This window comes from Quercus lobata, chromosome 2, assembly GCF_001633185.2.
Source record: "Quercus lobata isolate SW786 chromosome 2, ValleyOak3.0 Primary Assembly, whole genome shotgun sequence".
Classification (NCBI taxonomy): Eukaryota; Viridiplantae; Streptophyta; class Magnoliopsida; order Fagales; family Fagaceae; genus Quercus; species Quercus lobata.
In genome coordinates this window covers 44,106,099-44,133,725 of record NC_044905.1, presented here as the reverse complement: position 1 = coordinate 44,133,725, position 27,627 = coordinate 44,106,099, and the positions used below count along the sequence as shown (strand labels likewise).

The following is a 27,627-nucleotide window of genomic DNA, read 5'->3' as shown; positions in this document are numbered from 1 at the left end:
TGTGAGGAGTTAAAATATACCAATATGGCTTTTTAGCACCACTACTATGAGTGCTCTTTGGAATCACTAAGCCAACTTCTTGAGGTCAATTATGATACTTTTTGGCTTGATGAAATGGTGTAAATGTAAATTAGACCCAATTTTATACCAAATAAAAAAATTGTAGCAATTGATTATGTTAATCAGTAAAGTGTTTTTGTCGTCATCGAATCTCAATTACTTTAGTAAGAATATAAGTGAAAAGATACTCAAAAAAATTGAATCTCAATTACTAATGAAGGGATTTAAGTGAGAGGTTAAAACCCCCCAAAAAAACATAAGAAGAGAAAATAGAAAACATACATTACCGGCTAAGGCCGGTGAAGGAGCCGTTAGGATTTAAAATATAAGGGTAGGAGTCATCTTTGACTCCAGACTTCACCCTCGATTTTCCACCGTTCGATGCTGCGCAACTTGCTCGACATTTAACCCACATATATAAGTTCTCCTTCTTCATCATCATACACTTCCATTTTTCAAATTCTTCTCGACCGTTTCTCTCTCTCTCTCTCTCTCTCTCTCTCTCTCTTTCTCTCTCTCACAGTGAAGAACTATTAGTGCATTTGCAGGTCCTTCTTCACCGTTTCGTAGATAGGATCTGCAAATTGCACCCAAAGACACAATTACTCTCTGTCTCTCTGTGTATTCTGAAACACTGTTTGGTGAGTATATACCGTACCAATTCTTTTGGGAATTTGAATTTTGGGAGTTGCATTTCATTTCCGTCACTTAAAAAAAAATTAAAGTCATTTCCTTTGAAAATTCTTCTATTTCATTTGAGAATTTGGATTTTCTGTTTACACTTTACTAACCAAGTCAAATTACTTAGGGTTCTTAATTTCAACAAAGAATTACTTTTGGTTGTTTTGATTAACCAAGTTAATTGCTTTTTCATTGCCCATTTCAGCCTGTGATTTGGTCACGGTGTTTGCACAACTAGAACCTTCTAGAAAGGATTATAATGTTCTTGGGGATTGGTTTCACTCTTTCATTGGGAAAGAACAATGTCAAGGTTTAGTACTACAAGTTGTAAGCGAGTTCGACCTCCTGTTACTACTGCCCCTGGTCGAGAAACTGATGCTTCTCAGAAAATGAGGCCTATTATTGGGTAATTTAAACTGTTCCCTAATCAATTTTGTAGTTTGTAGTTTTGTAACCCATGTTATAATTGTAAGTATAATGGTTAAATGATTAAATTAAATTCACTCCTTTTTATTGGCTTAAGTTTTTTTGGGTTAGTGGTAGTTTATTATGGTATCAAAGTAAGTGATTTTGACTTGAGTACTTTTTAATTGGGAGTATGGACCCACATGTGAAGTGAGTGTTAAACTATGGTTTAAATGATTAAATTTACATTTTCTTATTACTTTTTAGTTGGGAGGGTTTAGGTATTGAAATATACTCGTCTTTCTAGTGGTTGTATGTCCCTCTTTCTCTCTAGGAAATGAATTGCTTCATTTGTTTTAGAAATTGGTTCTTATGGAGTACTAAAAATGTGTATTTTAGGAGGACTAGTGGCCCCACAAGACGCTCAACAATGGGAAAATGGACTGCCGAAGAGGTACTTTTGGGATGAAAATTTTGGTTTACATGTGTCCTTTCGTTTATAAGCAACTTATCACAACGGTTTGTATCTTTATATACAGGATGAGCTATTGCGGAGGGCAGTTGAACATTATAAAGGAAAAAGTTGGAAAAGAATAGGTAATATGAAACATGACAACACTCCTGTAAATGTTGCTTGTTCTCACTTCATCACTTTTATGCTTTCACATCCATTAATTATCTCTCTTTTGCCACTGCTTCTGATAAATTTAAATAATCAACTCGAAGAAGCTCGAAATAAAATTCAAATATATGTTATTTTCTTTCCCTGATAAACGAAGTGGAGCTTTCTTAGCCATTGAATTTTAATGTAAAGATAGTTCCATTGCAAAGATAATTTTTTCATGCGAGATATTGTGTAATATGCAGCGGAATGTTTTAAAGATCGGACAGATGTGCAGTGCCTGCACAGGTGGCAGAAGGTCTTGAATCCTGAACTCTTCAAAGGTCCATGGTCTAAAGAGGTGAGTTGCTTTCGACATTGTCAGAATGCTTTACAGTTCCACCTTCAAAGTGCTCGTTTGTAGATAGTGACACTGTATAAGTGGCTGATTTCATTGCATCATAAACAGGAGGATGAAAAAATAATCGAGTTGGTGAATAGATATGGGTCAAAGAAGTGGTCAACCATTGCAGAAGCATTGCCTGGACGTATTGGAAAGCAGTGTCGAGAAAGGTATGATCATTAATTTGCTCATTCATTTTACTCATTCTCTTCAAAATCTTTAAGGTAAGGACCTTCATTAGCACATTTTTATCTTCATGTTTGCAAGAATTGAATTATACTAGGTTGCTTCCTTTTATATGTCTTTTTCATGACATAATCTTAATATAAGTGAACTATGTATACTGGAACTCTTTCATGAAGGCTTATTTACACCTAGCATACAGAAGCATAAAAGTCGAATACTTCAAACTAATCCATTATCATAACAGAAGAAGCTACTAGTTTAGGAGAACAACTGAAGCATAGGCCTTAATCAGTGCTCCATTGTAGGTTAGTTTTATATAATCCTTTTTCTTTTTTCTTTTTCAGGTGGCATAACCATCTTAATCCTAACATAAGCAAGGAACCGTGGACAGAGGAAGAGGAGCTGGCTCTAATTCGTGCTCATCAAATTTATGGGAACAAGTGGGCTGAGTTATCAAAATTCTTGCCTGGAAGGTAGGCATCTCTTTAGATAATCATAATGCTTAATACATTTTCATTGTATCTATGTGGAAATGTGTTGCTACTTTATCACAATTGAAGGTAAATTTAGATTGCATATATATTACGATGAATTCAGAAATATATGTTGACAAAAATGAGAATGGTTCTGAAACATCATTGTGCTTGTTTGCATCAGGACGGACAATGCAATAAAAAATCACTGGAACAGCTCTGTGAAAAAGAAATTGCAATCTTATTTGGCATCAGGATTACTTGAACAGTTTCAAGGTCTGCCTTATGTAGGAAATCCAAGTTCATCCTCTGTGGGTGTGCAGCAGTGTCAAGTAGATATGGTTGAAGATGAAAATTCAGATTGTAGTCAAGGATCAATAGCTGTCATTTGCTCTCAATTTGATTCTGGAACAGAAATTGCAGCCCAGAATCTTAGGACTGCGGAAACAGGTTGTAGAAAGGGGCATACTATGGAGAAATATTCATTACTGGAAGCTGAAACTCCTGGACATGAGGATTACCACTTTAGTTCCCATAATCTGCCCAACATCTTTGTGGATGACTTGCATGAATCATCAGGTTTTGGAACATCTGAACATAGCAATTGTGTAAATGAAATCTGTGACAAACATTCTATTCTATCACAGAGTTCTGTGGGATTCAACACTTCTGCTACAATGGAAAACATGAACCTATTGATATCTGAGAGTGATTTTTTTGAGAATACATTCTCAGATACAAGAATTCCTGGATTCTTTTTTGATGGCAATGTGACAGAACGATCAAATAACCTGGATGTGGGAAAAAATTCAGTGATTTGCCAATCTGAATCTCAGAACTCTGCAAACACCAGAATCTTTGCTATGGAGTCATGTGACCCTCTAAAGGATGTACAAGGAGGAACTTCAGAATTCGAGGCCATTACAAGTTCAAGAGATGACTTCATCTATGTTGATTCTCCTGATATTGATTTAGATGAAAAAGATGACCCTATGAAAATAGATGAGGCAAAGAATAATCCAAAGCTCGTTCCTGTTGATATTTTTAGTGCAGTGGTCTCAGATTCTATGCGAAAATTTTCCTCCAATGATGAGAATGCAAAACAAATTTCAAAGTCAGATGAAGCAATGGTTACTTCAAAGCTGGCTCCTGCAGATTTGTTTGGTTCAGTGAACTCAGATTCTATGCAACTCCTTCCCTCAATGGATGAGAATGGAGCTACTGCATATAAAGACAGAAGGGGTTCAGGATCTCTGTGTTATGAGCCTCCTTGTTTTCCAAGCTTAGATATTCCTTCTCTCAACTTTGATCCCATAGCATCTGGTGGTGATATACAGCAAGCATATAGCCCTCTTGGGATTCGTCAACTACTCATGCGTCCAATGAACTTGTCCTCACCATGCAGCTTATGGGATTCACCAAGTCACAAAAGTACTCCAGAAGCTATATTAAAGAATGCCAGTAAGAGCTTTACATGTACGCCAACCATCATGAAAAAGAGACTGCGTGATTTTTTGTCACCAGTTGAAGAAACAAAGGGAGACAAAAAACTGGGAAAGGACAAAAACATGAAGAAATTTAGCTTGACAAGTCCTTTTTCTTCCCTGGAATCTATTTTAGATGAGAATGGGGCTTTGGCAATGTCCATATCTTCTATTGAGGAGATGCTCGATTGTGTAGTTGACCAGAAAGTGAACACTGCAGAATCAATGCATGATAAAGCTAATACAGACCATGCTTTTGAGGAGAATAAAGAGAGCATTGCAAAGGAAAATAGAATATTAGAGAAAGATGTTGGAATCACTAATTCTCTAGAGAAGATTAAGAAGGGTACCTTGAATATTGATCCTAAGGCCAAGGTAGATGCTGACACAACTTTCATAATCATTAGTTTTTGTTTTGGATAATTTAATCATGAGTTGTTTTATCATTTTTTTTTCATTGCATTAGGGTCTTTTTTTTTTACTACAAATCTGTTTTTTAGTTAGATGCAATTCCAAGAATAGTTAAATGTTTTTGGAAGAGCTTGACCCTAGTGGTGTTTATACTATTTGGTGTTTAGCCTTGAACTGTGAAACCTTTGGCGTTTGGCACATTTTCCACTTTATCCTGTTCCTCTTGTCTTGTAATCAGCTCGATTATTTCATTTTTCTTAGCCCACATTATGTAAGATACTAATTTTTTTTTTACAATTTTATACATTCTCTTGTATAACTTAAGTGGAGAAACTCTTTTGTGCATCATATGGTACTATTAATTATCAATTGATCCTATAACTTTTGAGTTGGAAATAATACCATGTAAATTTAATTTTCACTTGTATTATAGAAACATGTAGGTTTCAAATCACCAAATGGTTAGCTTCTGGTCTGCGACATCTCTTAGTTGTTGATCCATGTTTGTTTTGTTTACTAACTTCCTGGTTTATATGGATCATTTTAATGCTTCTACAGCCTACAGGACTGCCTGTTGAGCGTAATTTAGATGATCAGCTGGTCTTTTCTCCGGATACAGATGAACATCAAACAACTAGAGCCTTGAGTATGGCAATTTTGAGTCCCAAAGGCCAATATGTTATAAGGTTGGACACCAAGTCATACCAGGGTGACAATATAGAGTCATCCTCTCTGAAAAATGAAAAGTGTATAGTTCCAGCTACATCTTCAGAATGTGCACCATCATTAAGGCCTCTAGAAACCAGTGGAAATTATGGGAACAATGCTGATATTCAAAGCTTTAGCACGTAAGTTACATTCTTATGGCTTTTCATAGGACCGATATTTTATATATCATTTATTCTTTGATCCATTATTAGATACAAGGCAATGATAAATCATTGTTGCAGAATTCAGAAACTTGTACTTTCTGAAATTTTCTTAATCGAGCAGAGCACATTGTTATAGGTTTTTTGGATATATGCATAACGAGTAAAATTAAGCAATTCGGTTAGCTTCCTTTCTAGCTGTTGTAACATACAAAGCACATATTTTTTTGATGAACCATACAAAGCACATATTAGTGAAACAGTTTTGGAGCAATTGCCGTCCACTTTCATAAGAAGAAAAGTGCTTGCACATGTATGGTCATGAAAATCTACATGAATTACATTTTCATGAACTTTGACATCAAGCATGGAGCAGGACTTGCCATCTTAACTTGTTCACATATAGTTTATTTAATTTTGGGTATATCTTTAAGCCCATATGTATGTTTGCTTATATGTATGCATGTAATCTCAATTTATTGTACCCTTTAATTTTCTATTTTTTATTCTTTTATAAAATCATTCCACTAGTGTTGAACAATAGAGAACCCTAACATTCTGTGACTATGGATTTTTCAGTCTCATTGGTTGAAAGTCTTGAAATTAGTTAATGTGCTCTATTATCTCTTTTTGAGTAAACCTGTAGTTCTGTCAGCACAAATTTCTTCTTTGTTACATTCTGAGATCCTGATCAGATTTCTTTGTTCTTTACTATTTTCTATTCCTCAATTTTTAGATTTGATGAGACTCCAGATAGAAAAAGAGGAATTGAATCTCCATCAGCATGGAAGTCTCCTTGGTTTTTAAGTACTTTTCTCCCACCAAGAGTTGATGCAGACATGACACTTGAGGTAATTTAAAGCCCAATAGTTGCTCATACACTCCCCTCCCCTCCCTCATTTCCTTTTTGTTTTCTGAATTTTGGTAACATGTTAAATAACTTCTTTTTTTTTTTTTTTTCTGAGAAGATGTTAAATAACATCTGAGAACCTATAATGCACAATTGTTTTAAGCCCTGTGGACATCAAGCTGTACACTGAGAACTAAGCAAACTTGTAGCCATAAATCCTAGCTTCTCATAAAATTTGGAGCACAATATATATGGCCAAAATCTTGAAATTGGAATCCTTGCAACTAAAGCCAAAGAATCAGAGAATGAAATCTTGAAAAAAATTAATGTAGATTTATATGATCGGGCACCTCTAATGCAAAGTAGATTGTTGTCATTTGGACTAAAACTTGACTGGGATGGGAACGCTTTTGTAAATTTTATTGGAAAAAAAAAAGTTCAAAAATCGCTCAAATCACTGAATCTACTGGTCTAATTTCTTGGTTTTGGAACAGCTTACTTCAGGCCAAGAAACAATTTTAAAAAAACAAATCTGTTTTACTCATGAATCTCTTGCTCATGCAGTTTGATGAGTATATTCTTAGCACAACACATGATCTGAATATCACATGGCACATGCATATTCTATATGAGTTGTGAATAGCATACTTTACCAAAAGAGAAAAAAAAAGGGGAAAAAAAAATTAAAGTGGTCAGAACTATGGATCTCATTGTTGAGAATTCTGATCGCCTGATTAAAGAAAATGTAACTTTTTGTGTAAATTTATGGGGTTTTTATTTATTTTTATTTTTTGGTTTTTTTTGTTTTTGTTTTTGTCATGCTTGATTGTGTTGTATTTTCTGACTGTAAACTGTATGGCGTATTAAATTACCTCAGCAGGATTTGGGATACTTCTTGAGCCCTGGGATGAGGTGCTATGATGCCATTGGGTTGATGAGACACCTAAGTGAGGATACTGCAGCTACATATGCCAATGCCTTGGATGTTTTGACAAATGATGATCCTGAAATGCCCTCAAAGACATTTTGCTCCAGCGACAAGAATTTATCTGACCTGGACAATTGTTTTCTTCATAACAACCAGGAGAATATGCCTCCCGGTTTCTTGGTAAGGAACATTTCTAAGGAATGCAGTGTGCGTGTGCGTGTGCGTGTGTGTGTGGGCTCCTTTATTTACCATCAGCACTTCTTTTGTAGCTTTTATACCTTGTTGTGTACAAGTCTTTTCCATTGGCATTTCTACTAATGTGTGCTGGACTAATTCTGGTCAAAATAAAATGGACATTCCTCACAATTATTACAGGATGTTATTTGAACCATATTTGCAGACACCCCCTTCTAAATTGAGTGCCTTGGATCAGTTAGTAGAGCAGGTTTTAGTATAAACTGCCGTGCCTGCCCTTCCTTTTCATGTTGTTTCTTAATGAATCTACTATTTCCAATTCCTTACATTTATTATATATATATATATATATATATATATATATTTGTTTTGTAAACACACAGACGGAGCAACGTGTTCTCGATTTCAGTGGATGTGGGACGCCTGGGAAGGGTACAGACAACAAGAAATTTCCTGAGAACACAAGTGCTAAAAGCTTTTCAAGCCCCAAATCCCATCTGATGAGGAATTGCAGATAGTGTGTTTTAGTACTACTGTGAGTATGATATATATTATATACATGTGTGCAGTTTTTATGTATTTTCATCGGAAGTGGCAAGGCTTTATGCAGAGTTATTGTATAGTTTGTTCAATACATTTTAGAGTTGTGCTTGATCCCATTGTTCTTGTTTGAACTTGGGGGGTGACAAGTGTATGTTCAATTCATCTGTAGATATTGCTCTCTGCTTTATAATAATTGTGATATATTGGACAAAATTATACTCTGTAATCTTGGATCGTAAATTAGAGGACAACCTTTTTAAAAGTACTTTTTTAAAGATGGATATGGGGCTTCCTCATGTCCTCTTCTCCCTGTAATAAATAATTTTGCCAAAAATACAAAAAAGGTGTTAAGCTCTCTCTCTCATATTGGTGCTTTAAGTTGTAACTTAAATGTTATCAATTGTAAACTTTTCTTTCCTTGGCTCTCTGTAGTCTTGGAAAGTAAAAGGAACAAACTTGCGTTCCCTAACGCAAGATCTAAACCTCTCCGGTCTGCATTGTTGACTGTAGTAGGGGATTCTCTTCTCTTACTTTCTTCTCTTCTTATCCTTTCTGGTCTTGCAATTCCTTTCTATTAATTCTTTCTTTCACTCTGTTACTACAATTTCTTTCCCAATGGATATGGTGATGGAGGAGATGTGGAAAAAGTTTAAGCTATCGGAAGAGGAAAAAGGTGTTTTGGCCGTGAGCTCCCAAGATGTATCAAATCTAAACATCAAGCAAAATTCAGTATCTTATTCAAGTTACAAATCAATAAAGAATTGAATAGGGAGGTGTTTAAATCTACAATCCAGAAACTTTGGTAGGGGTCACATGGTGTTACCACTAAAGAGGTTGGCAATAATCTCCTTTTGGCTATTTTTACAAGTGAAGAAGACATGACCGAGGTCTTAGATAGAAGTCCTTGGTCCTTTGACAAGAGATTGATTTTAATGAAGCAATTCAATGGTGATCTCAGTCCAGGTAATGTTTCCTTCCAATACTCCTCTTTTTGGATCCGGGTTTTCAATATCCCCATCAAAAGTATGAATTCCGTCGTTGGTACTAGGATTGCCAATGAGATTGGTGTGCCAATTTTGATTGATGCTCCGAAAAGTGGTTTAGCTTGGCATCCTTTCCATAGGATTTGGGTGGATATTGATGTCACCAAACCTCTTATGAGAGGAAAAATGATTCATGTTGAAGGAGCAGAAGAATGTTGGGTTTTCTTTAAGTATGAAAGGCTTCCCACCTTATGGATGTGGTATACTTGGTCATCAGGATCGGGAGTGTCGAAAGGTACATAAAGGCTGTCTTTCAACAAATGAGGGTGAACTTCAATTTGGTCCTTGGATGTCTGCAATTGCTCCAAAAACTGCACAAAGAAAAGGAAGCCCTGGCCAGTCCAAACTTAGTGAGGATGATAAGGAGGACGCTCAAGGGTCTGATGAAGGCGACGAGGTTGCTCGACAAATTATCATTCACCATCAACCTTCAACTGTTTTGATGACCGCAAGAGCTAACATTGAAACTATTCAGGAACAACTAGAAAACCCAAAACAATTGATAGGGCCAAATTTTTCGAACTTTTTGAGTCCTATTCAAAATTCAAATTTGGAGTGGGATATTGTTGCATTTGAAACCACCCCTACCAAAGTTCTAGATTCTTCTTTATTTTCAAAATCAAATCCACCCAACAATCCATAGATATTAGAGATTGCAAATCCTTTAGAATAAGTTTCCTCAGTTAAACAGGATCATGCTTGTGGGGATTGTATTCTGATAAGGAAACCAATGGGAGTTCTAATAGGACTAGCAGATTCCAAACCAAACTTTTTCGCAAGAATTTTAGCATATTTACATTGAGATATAAATATACCTAACTCTTGTTGATGAATCTGCAATCCAAGGAAGTGATTCAACTCTCTAATCGTGCTCATCTAGAACTCAGGCATAAGCTTCGAAAAGTCATGAGCAAGCTCATCCTTTGTAGACCCAAAGATGATATCATCAATATAGACTTGAGCAACTATCAACTCACCATTCTCCCTTTTGATAAAAAGAGTTTGATCAGCTTGTTCTCTTGTGAAACCATGTGAGACCAGGTATTGTGTAAGCCAGTCATACCAAGCACTGGGTGCTTGCAAGTCCATAGAGAGCCTTCTTGAGGTACAACACATGATCCAGAAAGTGTGGATCAATGAATCGTTTAGGTTGAGTAACATAGACATCTTCTTTAAGAAACCCGTTCAAGAATGCAGTCTTCAGATCCATTTGATAAAGCTTGAACTTCAAGTGATAAGCCAAGGCTAGAAGAACCCTAATGGATTCTATGAGAGCTACAAGAGCAAATGTTTCATCAAAATCTACTCCTTCCACTTGAGAGTATCCTTGGGCCACTAGACAAGCCTTGTTGCGAATCACATATCCCTCTTCATTAGTTTCATTGCGGAATATCCACTTTGTGCCAATGATGTGCTCTCCTTTAAGTCTAGGTACTAGGGTCCAGACATCATTCCTTTGAAATTGGAGCAGTTCATCATGCATGGCCTTAACCCAGCTTTCATCCTAGAAAGCATCCTCAACCTTGGTGGGTTCAACTTGTGACAAATAGCAAGAATAAGACACAAAGTTAGTGACACATTTATCAACTGTACGCTTTCTTTGTGTAAGTTTATTCATATTTCCCACAATAACTTCAGGAGGGTGATTTAGCTTGATCCTTGAGGAAGGTCCTTTCTCTTCATGAGATTCAGACTCTGGTGATGTAGGAATATTTGCTGAGACTTCTACAACACTTGGAGTACTTGGAGAAACAGGCTCTTGATCAACTTCTTCTTGAACAACCTTAGGCTCTGAAGGAAGAATTTTCCTTAGGTATTTTCTCACTAATTTTCTCAGAACCAGAATTTGAAGCTTCAAAAATAACAATATTGACAGTTTCCATCACTTTCTTGGTTCTTTTGTTGTACACCCGATAAACTTTGCTTATGGAGGAGTATCCCAAAAATATTCCTTCATTGCTGTGGGAGTCAAACTTTCCTATAGTCTCTCTATTCTTGAGGATGAAATAAATACTTTCAAAGATTCCGAAATACTTCACATTTGGCTTTCTTCCCTTTCACAATTCATAGGGAGTCTTCTTTGTACCGAGTCTGAAATATACCTTGTTAATCGTATGACATGGGGTGTTAATTGCTTCTCCCCATAAATTTCTAGCCACATCTTTATTGTGTAACATGGCTCTAGCCATCTCCCGAATGACTCTGTTATTTCTTTCTACTACACCATTTTGCTGAGGAGTAATGGGAGCAAAGAATTCTTGAGATATACCAGATCTAGTACAAAAAGATTCCATGTATGAGTTCTCGAATTCTTTACCATGATCATTGCGAATTCAAACAATCTTCATGTTCTTCTCATTTTGCAGTCTTGTACACAACAAAGCTTCAATGTGCTTAGGAGCATCTGACTTGGATCTTAAAAGAATGACCCAAGTATACCTGGTGAAATCATCTACTACAACCATGATGTATCTCTTTCCTCCAAGAGATTTTGATTTTAGTTGGACCCATGAGATCCAGAGGTCTAGATGTAGCTGATGTCTGAATGTCTGGAAGTTTTGCTTTCATCTATTTCCCAAGCTGACATGGTCCACACACAACATTGCTAACCCTGCTGTGCTTTGGTATTCCTAACACTGATTCATGCTTAGATATAATTGACAGATGTTTGTAACTATGTCCCATCCTTTGGTGCAATAAGTCTTTCATTTGGCAAATGAATACTATTGCACATAATATCAGCATCAGGTACTAATCCATAGCAATTATCCAGAGTAAGGACTCTGCTTATGAGTTTCTTCCCAGACTCATTCAACACAAGGCATTTTCCTTTTAAGAATAGCACCATGAAGTCTTGATCACATATCTGACTTATGCTCAACAAGTTCACTCTTAGACCTTCTACATACAACACATTTGTAATATTTGGCAGTCTAGGTAGAGAGATGGTTCCTTTCCCTTTTATTTGTGATTTGCTCCCATCACCAAAAGTGACATTTCCACCTTTGTTAGACTCGAAAACCTTGAAGAGAGAACGGTCTCCAGTCATGTGTCTTGAGCATCCATTGTCAAGGTACCACAAACATGTGTCAATTACCTTGAATGCAGACTTCATCATGAAGCACACTTCATGCTTGCTTGACAAATCAATAGGAATGGTTTTCTTTCTAATCTGCCACTTATGTACAAAATCTTTAATTTTTACCCTTCTTAGACGAACTCCTTTGCACATTTTCATTTTGAGACAGTCTAGTTTCTTCCTTGTCACACTAAGACCTTTTTCAACAACCATTAAGATAGCTTTCAAATAACTTTTAGACTCACATTTTCTAAAACACTCAATCAAATAGAGATTAGAAAAGCAAGATGTATTTGAAATAAAAGATATTTTCATGCCACTTGTGGAACATGGGTCAATGGATCACACAACAAAGATTAAACCTAATCAAAGTGTGCTTGCTCTGATGCCACTTGATAGGCCAAAAATGTATTAACCCCTTTGGTGAATTAATCAATTAATTATCCAAGTGAATTAATTAGATTCAATTACATGCAATAAGCATGGCAGCATCAACAAATCACCAACTAAGTCTAATGCAGCGAAAAATAAATTTGACACAGGTGATTTGTTTATGAATGGGGAAAACTACCGAGGCAAAACCCCACCGGGTGAATTTAAGGACATCACTCCCGAGAATCCACTATTATCAAAACAAGCAATTACAAGTAAAAAGAATCCCAATACCTAATACCAACCTACAGTTGAACTCTTACCCTAATATCCAATTGGACTTGTCTTGTAGTGGCAATCTCTTCGTTCAATGCACGACTCCCAGTACATGACTAACCAATGATGCACGAATCCTAGTACGTGACTAACACACCAACTTGAGAAGGATTGTTGGCTGCAAAGTTCTTCAATTCATCAACGATGAAGATTAGGAAGCTCCTTGGTCACAAAATCCTTGGCATAAGGACGCAGTAGCTTCTACAGAGAATATGATGAACTAGGGAAAATTTTGTCTCCGGTCACACAATGCATGTAACAACTAGTGCAACAACCTTTGCATCAAGTGTGACAACCCTTAAAATAATCCTTATATATGTCTAGGGTTATGAAAAAAGAAACCTCACACAAATACTCAAGGATATTCATGTAATCAGATCTGAAATTTCTAATTTCGTAATTCTTGACAGGTACAACTTTTGTCGAGCTTCTATCGAGCTTCAACATTAAATCTCGATAGAAGTCTTTCTGTTGAAATTGCTGTGGAGCTTTAATGAACAGCACTTCTTCACTTGTTTTTTTGTCAGATTTTGCATGGCTTTAATACTAAACTTGAACACTTCTTTCTTGAAGCATTAAACCTATCCTAGATCTACCCAATTACAAGTAAAATGTGTTTTGTCAAAAGATTAGCCAATTACTTGTATGTCCCTAACAAATACATTTATATGGAAAGCAAGCAATGATGTGCTTCCCACACAAACTAAGCTTTTTAACAGGAAGATTTCTAATTCCTTCTCTTGTGCATTGTGTGTCGATGAAGCTGAGACGTGTAGCCATCTGTTTTGGGGGTGTTCATTTGCACAGGTTGTTTGGCGGCAAACACCATTTTGGAATGATCTCAAGCTACCATAACACATTAGCTTCATTGATGCTTTTGAGGTTGCTCTTAAGAAATTATCTCGCCCATATTTTGACACCCTCTGCACAACATGTTGGATGATATGGAATTGCAGAAACAAGTTGATTTTCGAGAAAAAAAAAATTCCATCCTTTAAGGATCTGTGGTCACGGCCTGAATTATATAGGCTGGAATATGTGGAAGTTTAGCAGAGAAACATCGAGGCTCCAACTCATCTTTTACCAAAATGGCAACCACCTCCCTTGGATTCAATCCATAAATTGAGTCTGGCCATTTCACAATCAAGGAACAACTCATCTATTGGGGTTGGATTGCTTATTCAGAATTGCAAGGGAGAAGTCTTAGCGGCAACATGTCGCTGAGAAAAAAAGAACTTGAATCCTTTCTGCACAGCTGCTTCAATGATGAGAGTGGCTCTGTTGTTTTGTCAAAGTATAAGTTTCTTCAAGTTGTATGTTGAATGCAATTTTACTGAATTGATGGACCTGTTAATTTCGAATAGAATTTCTTCTCTTGAGGTCGCTTGGATACTCGAAAGCATCAATCTTATTAAGGGTAGTTTTGCTTTTATTTCTTTTCATAATATACCTTTATGAGGTAATCGTGTTGCCTTAGCTTTGGCTACTGCTGCAGAAAAGGAGGAGGAGGCCATTGTTTGGTAAGAAGAATGCCCTTCCTTCCTCTTCCCCATTGTACAACATGATTTCTCATTAATAAAGTCTACTATCATTTCTACTCAACAAAAAAAAAAGTTGAAACTTAAACGACTACAAATATCTTAACAAGTCCTCCTATATTGGAACAATCGTCATAAACTACATTGTTATTAACTAGACACTGTTGTCACTTGTAGTTTTTGAATATAGTGAAAAAGGCAATGATTGTTTGAATAAAATCATATTACTCCTTTAGAATCTTGTAACTTAACTGACATTTCCTAACATTTTCAATGGATTCATATCCCCCCTCTCCCAACTATTGAGTTATCAAGAAAAAATTGTATACTCTAAACGACTATTTACTTATTAATTTATGTTTTACACTATCATGATGTGTCATATGGTTAGGTAGTGTAGCCGCTCCATTTGTTTTATAGAAAACATTTTTAGCAATTTATTGTATTTGTTTCATTGTAAAATTTAGTCAAACCTGAAAATGTTTTTTGTTAACTGTAAAATCCTTTTCAAAACTTGGTTTTTTTTTTTTTTTTTTTTTTTTTATAATTTTTTTTAATTTATTAATAAATTTTTATTAAAATAAAAAACACATAGTAGCTTCCCCCTTCCGTCCTAAAAATTTGGTGGTTGGGTTGTTGGTTCAATGTTTGTGCACTTGAAAATTTTTTCCTGTCAAACTAAACACCTTTCAAATATAAAATAAAACATTTTACAGTGAAACAAACGAAGTAAAATTGCAAATGCATATTATGACGTCCGTTGAAGGTAAGGGTGTTCACAATGCGGTTTGGGTCCATTTTTATCATCTAACTTGTGCAATTTGGCCAAAACCATCACTACACTACACCACACCTTACTTTGGCAGTTACATGTGTGGTGCAGTGCAGTTATATTCCACATATCACAATGTGGTATGGTCAGTTTTGGGCTGGATTGACCTAGTCCAAAGCTGGTTTTGGACTTTGTTTTGTGCTAATTTTTAAAATGTTGTGCTATTTTTTTTTTTTTTTTTTTTTTTGGGTGTGATTAAGAGTAGCCCAACAAGTTTTAGGTGTGAAAGACCTCGTATTTTATATTTAAAGGATGAAGTGATCAACACCTTATATAAGACGAAAATACACTTTTGCTCCCTACATTTTGGGCTGATTCCCATTTTGGTCCTTACATTTTTTAAGTTACTTTAGTCCCTAGAAATTGAAAATCATTCCATTTTGGTCCCTATCATCATCTTATTAACGGAAATATCCTATATGATAGACGGAGTGTATTGTTGGCATTTTAGAAATTGGCGTGGCGAATAATTTTTTTATTTTTTATTTAAATCATTTGGCATTTAAATAATGCCACATCAGCATTTTAATTTTTTTTTTTAAAAAGCCATAACAAATAATTAGTTTTATACAAAAAATGAAAATCATTTCTTTAAAAAAAAATTTCATTTTCCTTTTGTTTTTCTTAAGAAACAAACACTTAATTAAGCATCCGCACATCTATTTTTTATCCCTTCACAATCTTAAATCACAAATGAAATCAACCAAATTTACAGCCAACATAATAGACCCACACTTCTTGAATCACTAACCCAGCCGCCTAGAGCCTTACCAGATTAAAGATAGATAGCAAGAGACCAAACCCACACAAACTCTAAGTTCTCTCTCTCTTGATTGTTTGATTAGTAGTGTTGGTGGTGGTGGGTTTGGTTGTTTGAATGGTGGTGGTGGTGGTGGGTTTTATTGTTTGATTAGTGGTGGTGGTGGCCAGGATTTTCTAGGTTTGTGTATTGGGTTTGAGTGTTTGATATTTTTTGTTTGGGTTGGTTGTATTTTTGGATTGATTTGGTACTTTGTTGCTTTGGGATTTGATGATTTTGCTAGGGTTTGAGAAAATGGAGGCTTTGGGATTTATGATTTTTTTTTTATTTTTTATTTTTTTATTTTAATAGCTGAAATTGGGTTTTTTGTATGTTTGTTTCCCAAGAAAATTTTTGGGTTATGGGTTTGTTGGAAATCGGATTGTTTGTTGGGGAAGACCATAAAGTTCATGTTCTAGGAAAAGAAGAACATGAATGTTCTTACGTGAAAAATAATGAAAAGTAACCCAAAAAAATTAATTTAATTATCTAATTTCATTAGATTTAAGGTTTATTTTTTAAATTTTTTTTGAATTTTCTGGTTTGGATTTTTTTATTAATTTAAATACTGACATAGAATTATCTAAATGACAAAGAAATTTTTTAATATTATTTTAATGGCCACACTAGTATCTAAAATGCTAACAAAGCACTTTGTCTGCCACGTAGGATATTTTTGTTACCAAGATGATGGCAGGGATCAAAATGGAAATGGTTTTCAATTTCCAGGGACTAAAGTAGGTGCGTCAAAAAATTAGGGATCAAAAGTGCATGTTCGTATGATTACTCTATTTTGTAGATGGTTTTGGTTGATTTAAGTGAGGTCGTATGGTTTGAGTTGTTTCATGTAGGGTTGACTTTTTTAGTGAATTATTGACACTTTGTATAGTACACAAGCTGGTGCAAGTGAGAATACCGACTTGGCTACATCTTGGCCCTCCACATGGACAACCTTGAGATACAAAAGCAAGGACTTTGGTGAGGGGAGCCATGCCTTTGGCTTGAGCCAACAGTGTGATAACCATTGGAGGAAGAGAGATGCATAGTCTGGCATGGACACCAAACACTATCATGAGAGAGAATTCAGCCCTTATTGGTCAGAGGTTACAAGACACCCTTCATTATTTAGTACTAGGTTGGACCACTGCCAAGGACACATGTGATACCCTCAGGCCTCATGTTTACCCTCTCCTCCTCTCTACTTGTCCTTCACAATGGTACAAAGTTGCCCTTTAGCCCACTACTTTGACAGAAAGAATTTTTCTCTCTTCCAGTCACAGAATAGTACTAGTAACTGTGTTAGGGTTTGCAAGAGAGAATGAGAATGAGACACTTACAACCAACAACATTCCTCGTACTATAAGAAGAGAATGTTGCTAAGCAAAGAAAAAAGAGACAGAAGAAGAAATCTGGTAGGGAAGAAAGGCAGAAAAAGTGTAGGGTTTTAGGAAGAACGATATTGTGTAAACCTTAAACTTTCTACATATTACATAGCTTTTAAGGGAGAATGATATTCTATCCTTCACCCACTGTGGTTTTTCATCCCTTTCACAGGGTTTTTTTTATGTATATCCCTTGTCATTCTTTACTTTTCTGTTTTGCCATTCCTTTCCTTTTTATGCTTTAGTGTTAAAAATGACATTTTTGATACTCTTGCTTGACACCCAAATGTACCATTTGGATTTAGGTCATATACACTTGAGTTGCCTCAAAGTCTAACTTGCACTTACACACTTCAACTAGGGAAATGTTTGAACTATAGAGATTCACATCCAAAATCCTCCTTTGATTCTTCCCTCCCTTCCACTCCCTCTTGGTTCCTCAATTTAAAGAAAGGGACTTCACATAAAATATATTTTAATGAAAAAATAAGTAGGGGGGAAAAATTGAAGTAACTAGCTGGGACAAGTAATCAAATACCCAAAAACTAATTGGTGTTTTGGTCTGATTATAAAGAGCTATTATCAGGATTCAGGAGCAGACGCCATAAGTTGAAACTCACTCTAAAAAAATTACAAAAAAAAGAGCGAGAGGGAAAAAGTTTTCTCGCTAAAAGTGACCGGTTTAAAAAGTCACAGATATTTTGCTTTCTTATTAAATTAGTAAGTCAATGGTTTTCTTCCATAAAAAGAATAAATATATGAATAAGTTCTTACTTCTCAGCCAGAGTTGTGCTTCATTGCTACGATGAGCCAGTCCTGCTTTGACATGGTGTCCTTGATATGATAGGTTACTTGCCAGGGTATTTGAGGTTCTGGAAGCTGGCCCTAATGGCCAATAGGTACAAAACTAGTGAAATCGAATTTCTAGCATTTGTATGGATGATTATTCCCTAACAATATTCAAGATTATAGTTGAAGGAAAGAAATTGACTGAAAACTAATGGTAAGACTAAGCACTATCATGAGTCTATGACCATACAAAAACGAGTAACAAAAGTCAAAAGAATTTAATAGATTCCGACATAGAAAAAGAAAACCCATAACCTCAATCATGTTGATTGAAGTCCGTAGGTATGCTTATAGGGTATCTTTTTTTTTGGTTGATTTCAATTTAATAGATGATAAAACTCATATTCTCATCAATTGCTAGAAAACAACATGATATCAACAGGTAGAATTTCAAGTAAAGAGGTTTGTCAAGATCACATATACTATTTGTTGGTTGAAAATTCCATTTTCTCACTTACTTCCAATACAATATCATTAAGCAACCTTGTAAGGAATCAAGTCCAACAATCCTTAGTTTCAGCCTCCACTATAGCAAATGCAATTGTGAAGATTCCATTTATTAATATTCTTTCCAAATGCTATTAGTATTTGACCAAGGATTTTTATTTATTTATTTTTTTTTTAAGAATACTAAATATTTTAATACACATATGAATTTTCTGAGTTATGTCTCACCCCTTAATTGACACTATTTTAGATTTAAGCCTGATGAATGGCCTGTAAAGATGCTAAGGATCGATTCTTACATCCAAATACGTTACACATAAAGCCTCTCAAATGCTGGTGGTAGTCCAGTGTCAGGTCTATTTCTACTGATCATCACTACTCCCTAGGTTACTTATCTACCTCTTAAACTACTTATTGGTAATTGACACTTTATGTTTGTATATTTTTGAATTTGGTTTACTTCCAATAATTTTTTAATTGAATATTTTATTTTGTTTTAAATACACAATGACAAGTGGTAGCGGATTTTATTCTCCACATTTTATTTAATTAGTAGGTGATATGACAATTTCTCATTAAAATAAAAGGAGATTCAAATTAAAAAAGTACTAGAGGTAAATTAAATCCTATTTTATATATATAACAAAACACCTGCACGATCATTCTGTACTTAGTCCAATTGTAGAAGTTATGGGTTTTTTCATCCTATTAACTTTTCTTTTTCTACTTTGAAATCGACTATTGGGGGTTCAATCAATGAATGGAATCAGTGTTTATTGATTTGGAGGCTCAAATCAACAATTAGGACTGTTTTTGTTAGACATATGTAGTTTATCTTCATTTGTTTTGTAATTTCAAACTAACACTTGTAACATTGAGATTGTGTCACACGTGCATTCAGATGAATGTGAGACATGCCACACCTTGGTCCACTTTTATTTGTGACTAAGCCACATTAGACCTCTGCTCGCCCATATCATAAAAGTTATATCCGAATCAGCTAACTATTAGCCACATCAACAAATTAGGATGTTCAACAAATCGATACACGTCAGAAATTAATTTGAAAGATTAAAATGAAAAATTTGGAAATTTGAGTGAATAAGTAAATATCATGCATGTCCCAAATTTGAAAAATGCAATTTACCCTAAAATGAATTAAACCTTTATAGGTGTTGTAAGGACTTGAAATATGGCTCAAGCCCTCTTAGAATAGTGGAACCCAGTACAGCAAGTCCAACACAATAAATTTGTAAGAGAGTGGGTTCTCTAGATCAACTACAATGTTGAGTAATTACAAGCTTGTGGATAACAGGACTATCATAAATAACTTGAGTGAAAGAGACACAAATTCAAGGTAAGTTCTTCCTCGGCAAGTCCGAGGATGAAATGTTCGTTAATAGTCAAGGCTGATCTTATTACAACAAGTTTCATTTTTTTCCTTTTTCTCTTTCTCTCTAGAATGTTCATCCCATTTCCAGTGGAGTTCCTTTCTCTATATAGCCCTCTCCATTGCATCTTGGCCCTCTATTTGTATGTCTTAGGGGGATAATTCAGATGCTTGTCCCATCAAGACCCTTCTGGAGGTGGTTGAGAGGTTTGTGAGCTGTTGAGTCACTGTTTAGGTGTCTTTTTCTCATAAACGTAGACAGTTCAGTTGGTGCAGAGCATTAAATGTGGAGGTGATAGCCACCTTCCTGGATATTTCCCCTTTCCGTTGCTTGCACAACTTTGATGTCTTTCACATGCTTTACTTTTTGGTGCAAGGAGCCGCATTAGGCACTCTCAAGGTGCATTTGCTCCTCGGGCTCCTCGGACAACGGGCCATTTAGCCTCCTTTCCTCAGACCTCTTACTCTAAGTCTTAGTTAGGTTCTGCGTGGTCTTGATGCCTTCCCTCCTCAGTCTTAGCCCACATGTCAAACTAGGGTTAACATATGTGTAGGCCTTTGGTCATCCTCAATTGGGGTTCATGGGCCTTAGAGTGTCCTCGGATTATTTGCTTCCACAATAGCCCCTCAAAACTCCATTCCTTTCCATTTTAGGGAAATGAGGTTTTAATAATGCTTTGCAAGTTTCACACATTTGGGAGTGTTCTCAGATGGCAGTGTCTTTTCGCTTGCTTTGCTCACATCCTTGACACTTTGGCATTCACAACGCTCCATTTAATGCCTAGTACGGCGTTGTGTCCCCTACGTTCTATGGCGCGATGAAGATCCAACAATTGCGATTCTTATGGGGTTTCGAGTGGGAGTCTCCCTATATAAGGGGTATGGGGGGACCATCTTTCCCATTTTTCCTATCTTTCTAAACCTTCAAAGAAGCAGTCCGAGGTTCCCCACTCCCTATTTTCGTAAGTACCTTTTAGTTTACATATAGTTTTTAGGGTCCTTCCCTTCCTCGTCTCATGATTTTTACTTCCATTTTCATTTTCCATAGAAATGGGTAGGTTTGCTAGCTTAGTTGATACACCCAAGGGTAGGGAGGCTTTTAAGGCCAAAAATAATATTTCAACTGGGGTAACAATAGAGCACTGTCCCTTAGGGGAGTGGCATACTGCGAGGTTGGAAGGGGTTGTGGTCATACCCATGATTGCCTTTATAGAAGGTAGGATGCAAATTCCCATGGGTAGAGTGACAGGGGACTTTTTGATTTCCTATAGACTTTGCTTGACCCAATGTTCACCTAACTTATTTAGGATAATAGGTAGTGTAGATGCGTTAAACCATAAGATGGGGGGTTAATCTTACCCATCATGGCATCAATTAGGTATATAACTGTCAACATAGCAAAGATATGGGATACTATTTTAAAACTAAGGTTCCCTTAGTCAGGTTGATTTCTTGCCTTCCTGAATCCAACAAGAACCTGGACCAAGATTTTTTTATTATCTCGAGTGAATGGCATGGTGGTTTACATTGTCCAACACGAGACAAGAAGCCAGATGGGGTGTTCATAAGCTTAAGTAAATTGTCTTTCCCCCCTAGATAGTAGAGCTCTATCTCGCCCACCTTTTTTTTTTTAATTTTTTTTTTTATCTTCTCCTCTTTTTTTGCATACACGTTTTTCTTTCCTCTTTTGTAAGAACATGCATCTCTTTTATCACTAGTTGGCTTGAGATCTTTTACTTTTTTTTTTTTTTTTTTTTTTTTTTTTTGGGTCGTAGATAAACATTTTATTGCTCCCAATTTTAACTTGGTGAATCACGAGGACCTCAATAGGATACTACAATATGATATATTCCCCCATAAGGACAGACAAATTGCGTGCCGCACACGTTATCCTCAGGTAAACCCTTATTTCTTCTAGTTTCCAGGCTCCTGAGCACATAATCAAGGCCAAGGATCCTCGATTGCTTTAAATTGACGTTGTTGTTCTTGGGTTTCTCACTGGTCCCCCCCTGGAAGGAACTCATAACATTGCTCTAATTGATCAACAGATAGCCAAGATTCTACAAGTTGAGGAGGAAGTTATTCCATCTAAAAAGAGCAAGAAGAACTTGCTCCAGAGCCTACAATTGTAGACTTAGAGGAGGATTTCAGTTTGTTAGATCAAATCGAGTTTGTTGAATCCTCGGGTACCAGTTTAAGGCACCAATCTATTGTTCGCATAAGTAGTAATTAGGAATCCACCAATATTCTGGAAGCAATGGTGTTGAACAAGAGGACCCCTAACTTACTGGCTCTGTTGGAGTCTCACGCGTGGGCGTTCAATCCTCATCCCCCGACTCCTGCTCAATCATGGGATTCCCCTACCGAGCCTTTAGAAAAGAAAAGGAAAAGGGATAAGAAGGCTGGGAAGGAGACGTTTGAAGAGGGAGGTTCAACCTTCTAAGGATCAGGAGCCTCCAAAAGAGGTTAAGGTTGCCAAAGGGCAGCAAAGAAGGAGCTCTACAGAGGGTTCCCATATTGGGGTCACACTAGACTGCCGCACCAAGGTGCCAATATGGAACCCAACCCTGGAGCTGGATGGAGCCCCATTGCCTGTTGACTCCTCCATTAGGGATTTTGAATAAGGTAAAGCTGGCTATATGGCCAACTCGCTGGAGCAAGCTCTACAACTTTCTCAAGACATGGCAGATTTAAGGAGTTTGAAGAAGTATGAGGTCTTCCTAACCCTAAAGAGGGATCTTGCCATGGTAGGTGTATAATTTTCGTAGCACCCTCCCTTCTTTTTTAATTAACTTTACTCCTTATTTGTTTTGTTCGCCTAGGCGGTCCAAGTAGCTCATGTTGCTGAGGAGTGGGTTGATCATGCTCACTTTAACCTGAAGGATAAAGAGGCATGCAGGGTGTTGGTGGTGAAGACCCTGGCGATTGCTGAAAAGAAAAGCAAGGACCTTACTCTTAAGCTTACTGAAGCTAAGAGGGAAAGGAAAAGTGCTGAGGCTGCTCTAGTGGGGGCCGAGAAGCAAGCCAAGGAGCAGCACCAGTGTCTCCGAAAGGCTGAGGAGCAATTGACCATTACCGGCGAGAAAATTGAGGCCCAGTAAAAGGAACTAGATGGCAAGGCAGAGGAAGCTACAAAGGCCGAGCAGGCTAGGTATGATGTAGGTGTGAAAGAGACAGAAGAGATTTTGAGGGCTCAAGTCACTGAAGTTTGCTACGACTATTGCCTCCAGGTTTGGAAGGAGGCCTTAGATTCAGTTGGAATGGATGATGATTCTGAGTTGAGGAAGCCTAAGAAGGTCATTTACCCCCCAACTATGAGGGAAGTTGCTCCAACCACTGCTGGGGTAATAGGTGCTGCTACCTCAACTCCCCAGCCTACTGAGAAGTTGGCTGCTGTAGTTCCTTTGCCAGCTGATAAACCAGCTGTCCCTACTTCCCAGGTTACTACCATGCCATCTGGTCTATCTTCCTAGGTTGCTGCCAAGCCAGCTGTTACAACCTTCCAAGCTAGCCATTTTGGCTCCCCAGCCTACTGAAGGAGGCAAAAAGGGACAAGGAGATATCAACCCGAAGAACACTTCCTAGAGAGGAGGTTCTTCTCCTTTCATTTCCCCCTCTTTTCTTTTTGTTATCCTCCTTTGAACAAGAGTAAGTAAATTAGACTAGTTTTTTTTTTTTTTTTTTTTTTTTTTTTTTTTTTTAATTTGTACTTTGTAATTTTCTGATATCAATTAAAGAGAGTTCAATTTTAGCCTACTTGTTTGCACAATTATGTTCTTTCCTTTTTTTCATAATGCAATCGCTTTTAGATGTTTAGCCTATTCCAACAAGTGTTATTTTAAGTTTTCCTTTGGGCCTATAGAGCCTCCAAAGGCTAAGGGCACATCAAATACTTAGAGTAAAAAATCAAACATAGCCGAGGTTTGGTTAGCATCTAGCAAATTAAGAAGCGCTAGATTACCCAAGGCATGTGATTTGAGGAATCGAACATAGCCTAGGTTTTGTTTGACACTTAACCAAATAAGAAGTGTTAATTTACCTAATGCATGTGATATGAGGAATTGAAAATGGACAAGGTTCTGTTTAACACTGTGAGGGTCCTTTTTGGACAGTACCCAGGCCCAAGTAGAAACAAGGATCCCGGGACCTTTACTTGTTGTTTTGGTGGACTGGGCTTGGTTCACTGTAGCTAAATGAGGCTGATTACAAACCAAGTTGTGCGCAAGTCACATAAAGCTCCTCAAGACGAAAATGCGATTCCTCCTAAGTAATAAAAATACCATTATAAGTGTTTTACTGTCATAAAATGACCATTTACTCTTACAAAATAAGTAAAATAAGTATTCATAATATTCACAGTAAGAAATAGAATATTTAAGACTTACATTTTATTGTGTAAACATTTAAAAAGAGTTCCTTCACTTGGTACCCCGGGCGTACTGAGCCTATAAGAACCCAGAACGCTGATTCTCTGAACTATACGATCTTTCTCCATGCTTATTATGCAATGGAGTTTTGTCATTTCTCTTACCTCTATAGGTCCTACATAAGAATACACTATACAATACACATATCTTCAAATAATTGTTAGTTTCTTAGATTAGGATATACATTTTAATACATATACATATATGTAAATGGATTTCATGAGAATGATTCAGCAACGAGGATCCTGGCCCCAATTCTCGCAGACTTAGTGCTTTTGCACAAGATTTGTGGGATTTGGAACTCAAGTCCAAGTGGCTTTGCTTGGGCATTGCCTTCCAAGATAGTTAGGTTAGAAGGATTTTTGTGGGAGAGAGTGATATCTGATATGTGCATGTTTTGGTATATGTTTCTTTGGAGGCTAAGTGTGTCCAAGGCCCAAGTTGAAGTGAGGATCTCGGTAAAAAGACTCAGCTTTTGGCTGAGTAAAAGGAAAACCAGCAAGCAAGAATATATGTATTGAACAGCAAGAAAGCAGCAAAGGAAAACAATGTAATAAAGAAACACACGAAATAACTGTTAAGGATCCTCAAATCGGTATGAAATATTTCATTACTTTTCTTAATTGTGGATTACAATGTGCTCACTAAGATGTGTTACAAGGTCCAAATAAGCTAAAAAATTACATACTTAGATGGCTATCTAAGCCTCCAAGACTTGCAAAGTTTGAATCTCTTTGAATCCGACTATGTTCTACAGTGGCTATATTGGGATACCAGGCGATATTTCTACTTTTTTTGAGTTTTTGACAAAGTTTTCTCAATGATTCTGTTGTGATTTTTCTATTACTGAATCCCTTTTCAATGTTGGCTGCTTTCCCCTTTTATAGTGTCATTTTAGGGTTCAGGGTACCACTGATTCCCCCCCCCCCCCTTGGCTTCCTGGGTTCCAGAGCCCCTATTATGCCAGCCATTCTGATAGCTGATTCTTTCTCTGTTTCTCATAATTTTCCTCTTTTAGTCCTGTTTTCCTAAAAGCCATTTGCTGACTTTCCATTTTGGGGTGTCCTCCTTGGAGAGCTAATCTTCACCCTCTCTTCTTTCAAGGCTCTTTTACCTTTTAGACTCAGCTTTTTGGTTGTCCTTCTTGCTGTCATTTTTCCCAAGTGAGCGGAATCCATTCTTGCTGGGTTGAAGTTTTTTCTAGCCACTTCCCCTTATAGTTCTTCATTTTGGGTTTCCCGAGGTACCAACCTTTTGTTCATGAATTGTCATTCTCCAAGTTTTCTGGTTCTTTGCTGCACCATTGGGTGCTTAAGAAGGACATATCTATTCTTCATTTCTTGTATTTCGTGGTACCCCTTTTGAGTTGTCTCAATCCTAATTTAGTTGTACTACACGTCCCAAGGATCTTGAGCCTCTGGGTATCCCAGCCCAGTTCTTTCACTGGATTTTGCTAGATTTGTTATGGCCTTTTCGCAGGAAATCTGAACATACATAGGGCCTTCATGGTCCTTCTTAGCTTCATGAATTGGGTTTTTTTTTTTGTTAAGACCCATGGTCTTTCTTTACTTTTCATGGAATGGGCTTTCTGGTGAAATTTTGGTCCTCAACAAACACTTAACCACATAAAAAATATTAATTTACTCAAAGCATGTGATCCGAGGAATCGAACATGGCCGAAGTTCTGTTTAACATTTGTGAGAGTGCCTTTTTTTTGTGACACTCAGGCCCAAGGATCCCGGGCCTAATAAGTGGTTTGGTGGACCGGGCCTTGATTCACCGCAGCTAACAGGCTGTTTAAGAATCAAGTAATGCACAGGGGATGCTTCCTACAATACACGTAAAATGACAAGTAAGGATATTCGTATTGAAAGACATATAAAAAACAACAAGGTAAATGCAGAGAACAGGATCAACAAAGGAGCACAAAATAATGTTATAAGGATCTTTGAATCAGTGGGACATATTTCATTAATATGTTCTTTGTTATAGTTATAGAATGCTCACTAAGACGTGATACAAGGTTCAATCAAGCTCAAAAATTACAATCTTGAATGACTATTTCAGCCTTCAAAACTTGCAAAGTTTGATTCTCTTTGAATCCGAGTATGTGCAATAATGGCTTTTTACAGGATACCGGGAAGCAATATTATTAACTTTCCCTTAGTTTTCCCTTCTTTTACAAAACTTTACTGATAGTTTTTTCTCTCTAAAAATCCCTGCCTTTTCTTCGTTACCTACCCCTCCTTTTATAGTGAAATTCTGCCATCCCAAGAGAACCATTGGTTCCCCTGTTTCGTCTTATGGTTAACAGAGCCTGTTTCGTGCCCATCACTTGGCAGGTTCTATTTCCTGTTTTTTTTTTTTTTTTTTCTTTTTTTCATTCTTTCCTTCTTTCAGCTTTGATTCCTTTGAAAGTCCATGGCTGGTTACCTACTTCGGGATGTGCTGAGGTATGCCCTTCTCGATCTCACCGTTTGACAGTTCTCCCCTTTTGCCCTTTTTCCCATCTGGGCGGAATCCCATTCTGCCGACTTGAAAGTCGCCTGTTGCCATTCCCCTTTTCGTATTTCTCCATTCTGGTTCCCCAAGACGCTTCCCACTTGTGCCATAAGAGGTCGTTGGTTATTTCTTTTTTTTTTTGCTGGGTTTTTTGGCACTTGTGGCTTCTACTCTGTTTCTTATTTTCTTTTCTTGTCCTTTTCTTTTGAGCTGTCTTAATCTTCCTTTGACTGTGCTTATGTGCCTGGAAGGATCGCGCCTCTTGGTGGTTGCTGAGGATCCTGGGTATTTTCTTTAATCTCTTGCCGTGGGTTTCTTTTCCTTCTTGATGTTTCTTCTTTTGGGCTTCAAGCCTCCTGGGTCTGCCATTTCTTTTTCTTTCGTGGTCCCCTTGCACCTGCTTCCTTGGACTTGGCTTATTTTCTTTTGGGCTTGGCTCACTTCTTTGGGCTTCTTTCACTGTGATCCTTTTAGACCTCAACATTTAGCCCGCCGAGCTCGTAGGTTGCCTGAAGCCCACGCGTGAGTAATTCAAGTTTTCT

General features: G+C 37.0%; 1 protein-coding gene across 2 annotated transcripts; it reads left to right on the top strand.

The window, feature by feature from the left end:
- Positions 1 to 507: 507 nt before the first annotated feature.
- Positions 508 to 8,384, top strand: LOC115975678 (transcription factor MYB3R-4-like). 2 transcript variants are annotated; one of them, XM_031096561.1, is made up of 12 exons: positions 508 to 701; positions 947 to 1,147; positions 1,546 to 1,600; positions 1,686 to 1,743; positions 2,014 to 2,108; positions 2,217 to 2,320; positions 2,681 to 2,809; positions 2,994 to 4,668; positions 5,263 to 5,552; positions 6,310 to 6,424; positions 7,304 to 7,531; positions 7,930 to 8,384. In XM_031096561.1, the coding sequence occupies exons 2-12, from the start codon at positions 1,044 to 1,046 to the stop codon at positions 8,062 to 8,064; spliced, it is 2,988 nt and encodes a 995-aa protein (XP_030952421.1). In that variant the 5' UTR covers positions 508 to 701; positions 947 to 1,043; the 3' UTR covers positions 8,065 to 8,384. The 2 variants fall into 2 exon arrangements, with proteins under 2 accessions (XP_030952421.1, XP_030952420.1); XM_031096560.1 differs by having other exon boundaries at positions 509 to 701; positions 7,301 to 7,531; positions 7,930 to 8,380.
- Positions 8,385 to 27,627: the final 19,243 nt, after the last annotated feature.

What these genes read in the sequence shown, in the direction of transcription:
- LOC115975678 (XM_031096560.1), top strand. Translation starts at nt 1,044, where the DNA reads ATGTCAAGGTTTAGTACTACAAGTTGTAAGCGAGTTCGACCTCCTGTT. An exon ending in TCAAAATTCTTGCCTGGAAG is followed by an intron (nt 2,810 to 2,993) that starts GTAGGCATCTCT and finishes TGTTTGCATCAG; the next exon opens with GACGGACAATGCAATAAAAA. An exon ending in ATATTGATCCTAAGGCCAAG is followed by an intron (nt 4,669 to 5,262) that starts GTAGATGCTGAC and finishes ATGCTTCTACAG; the next exon opens with CCTACAGGACTGCCTGTTGA.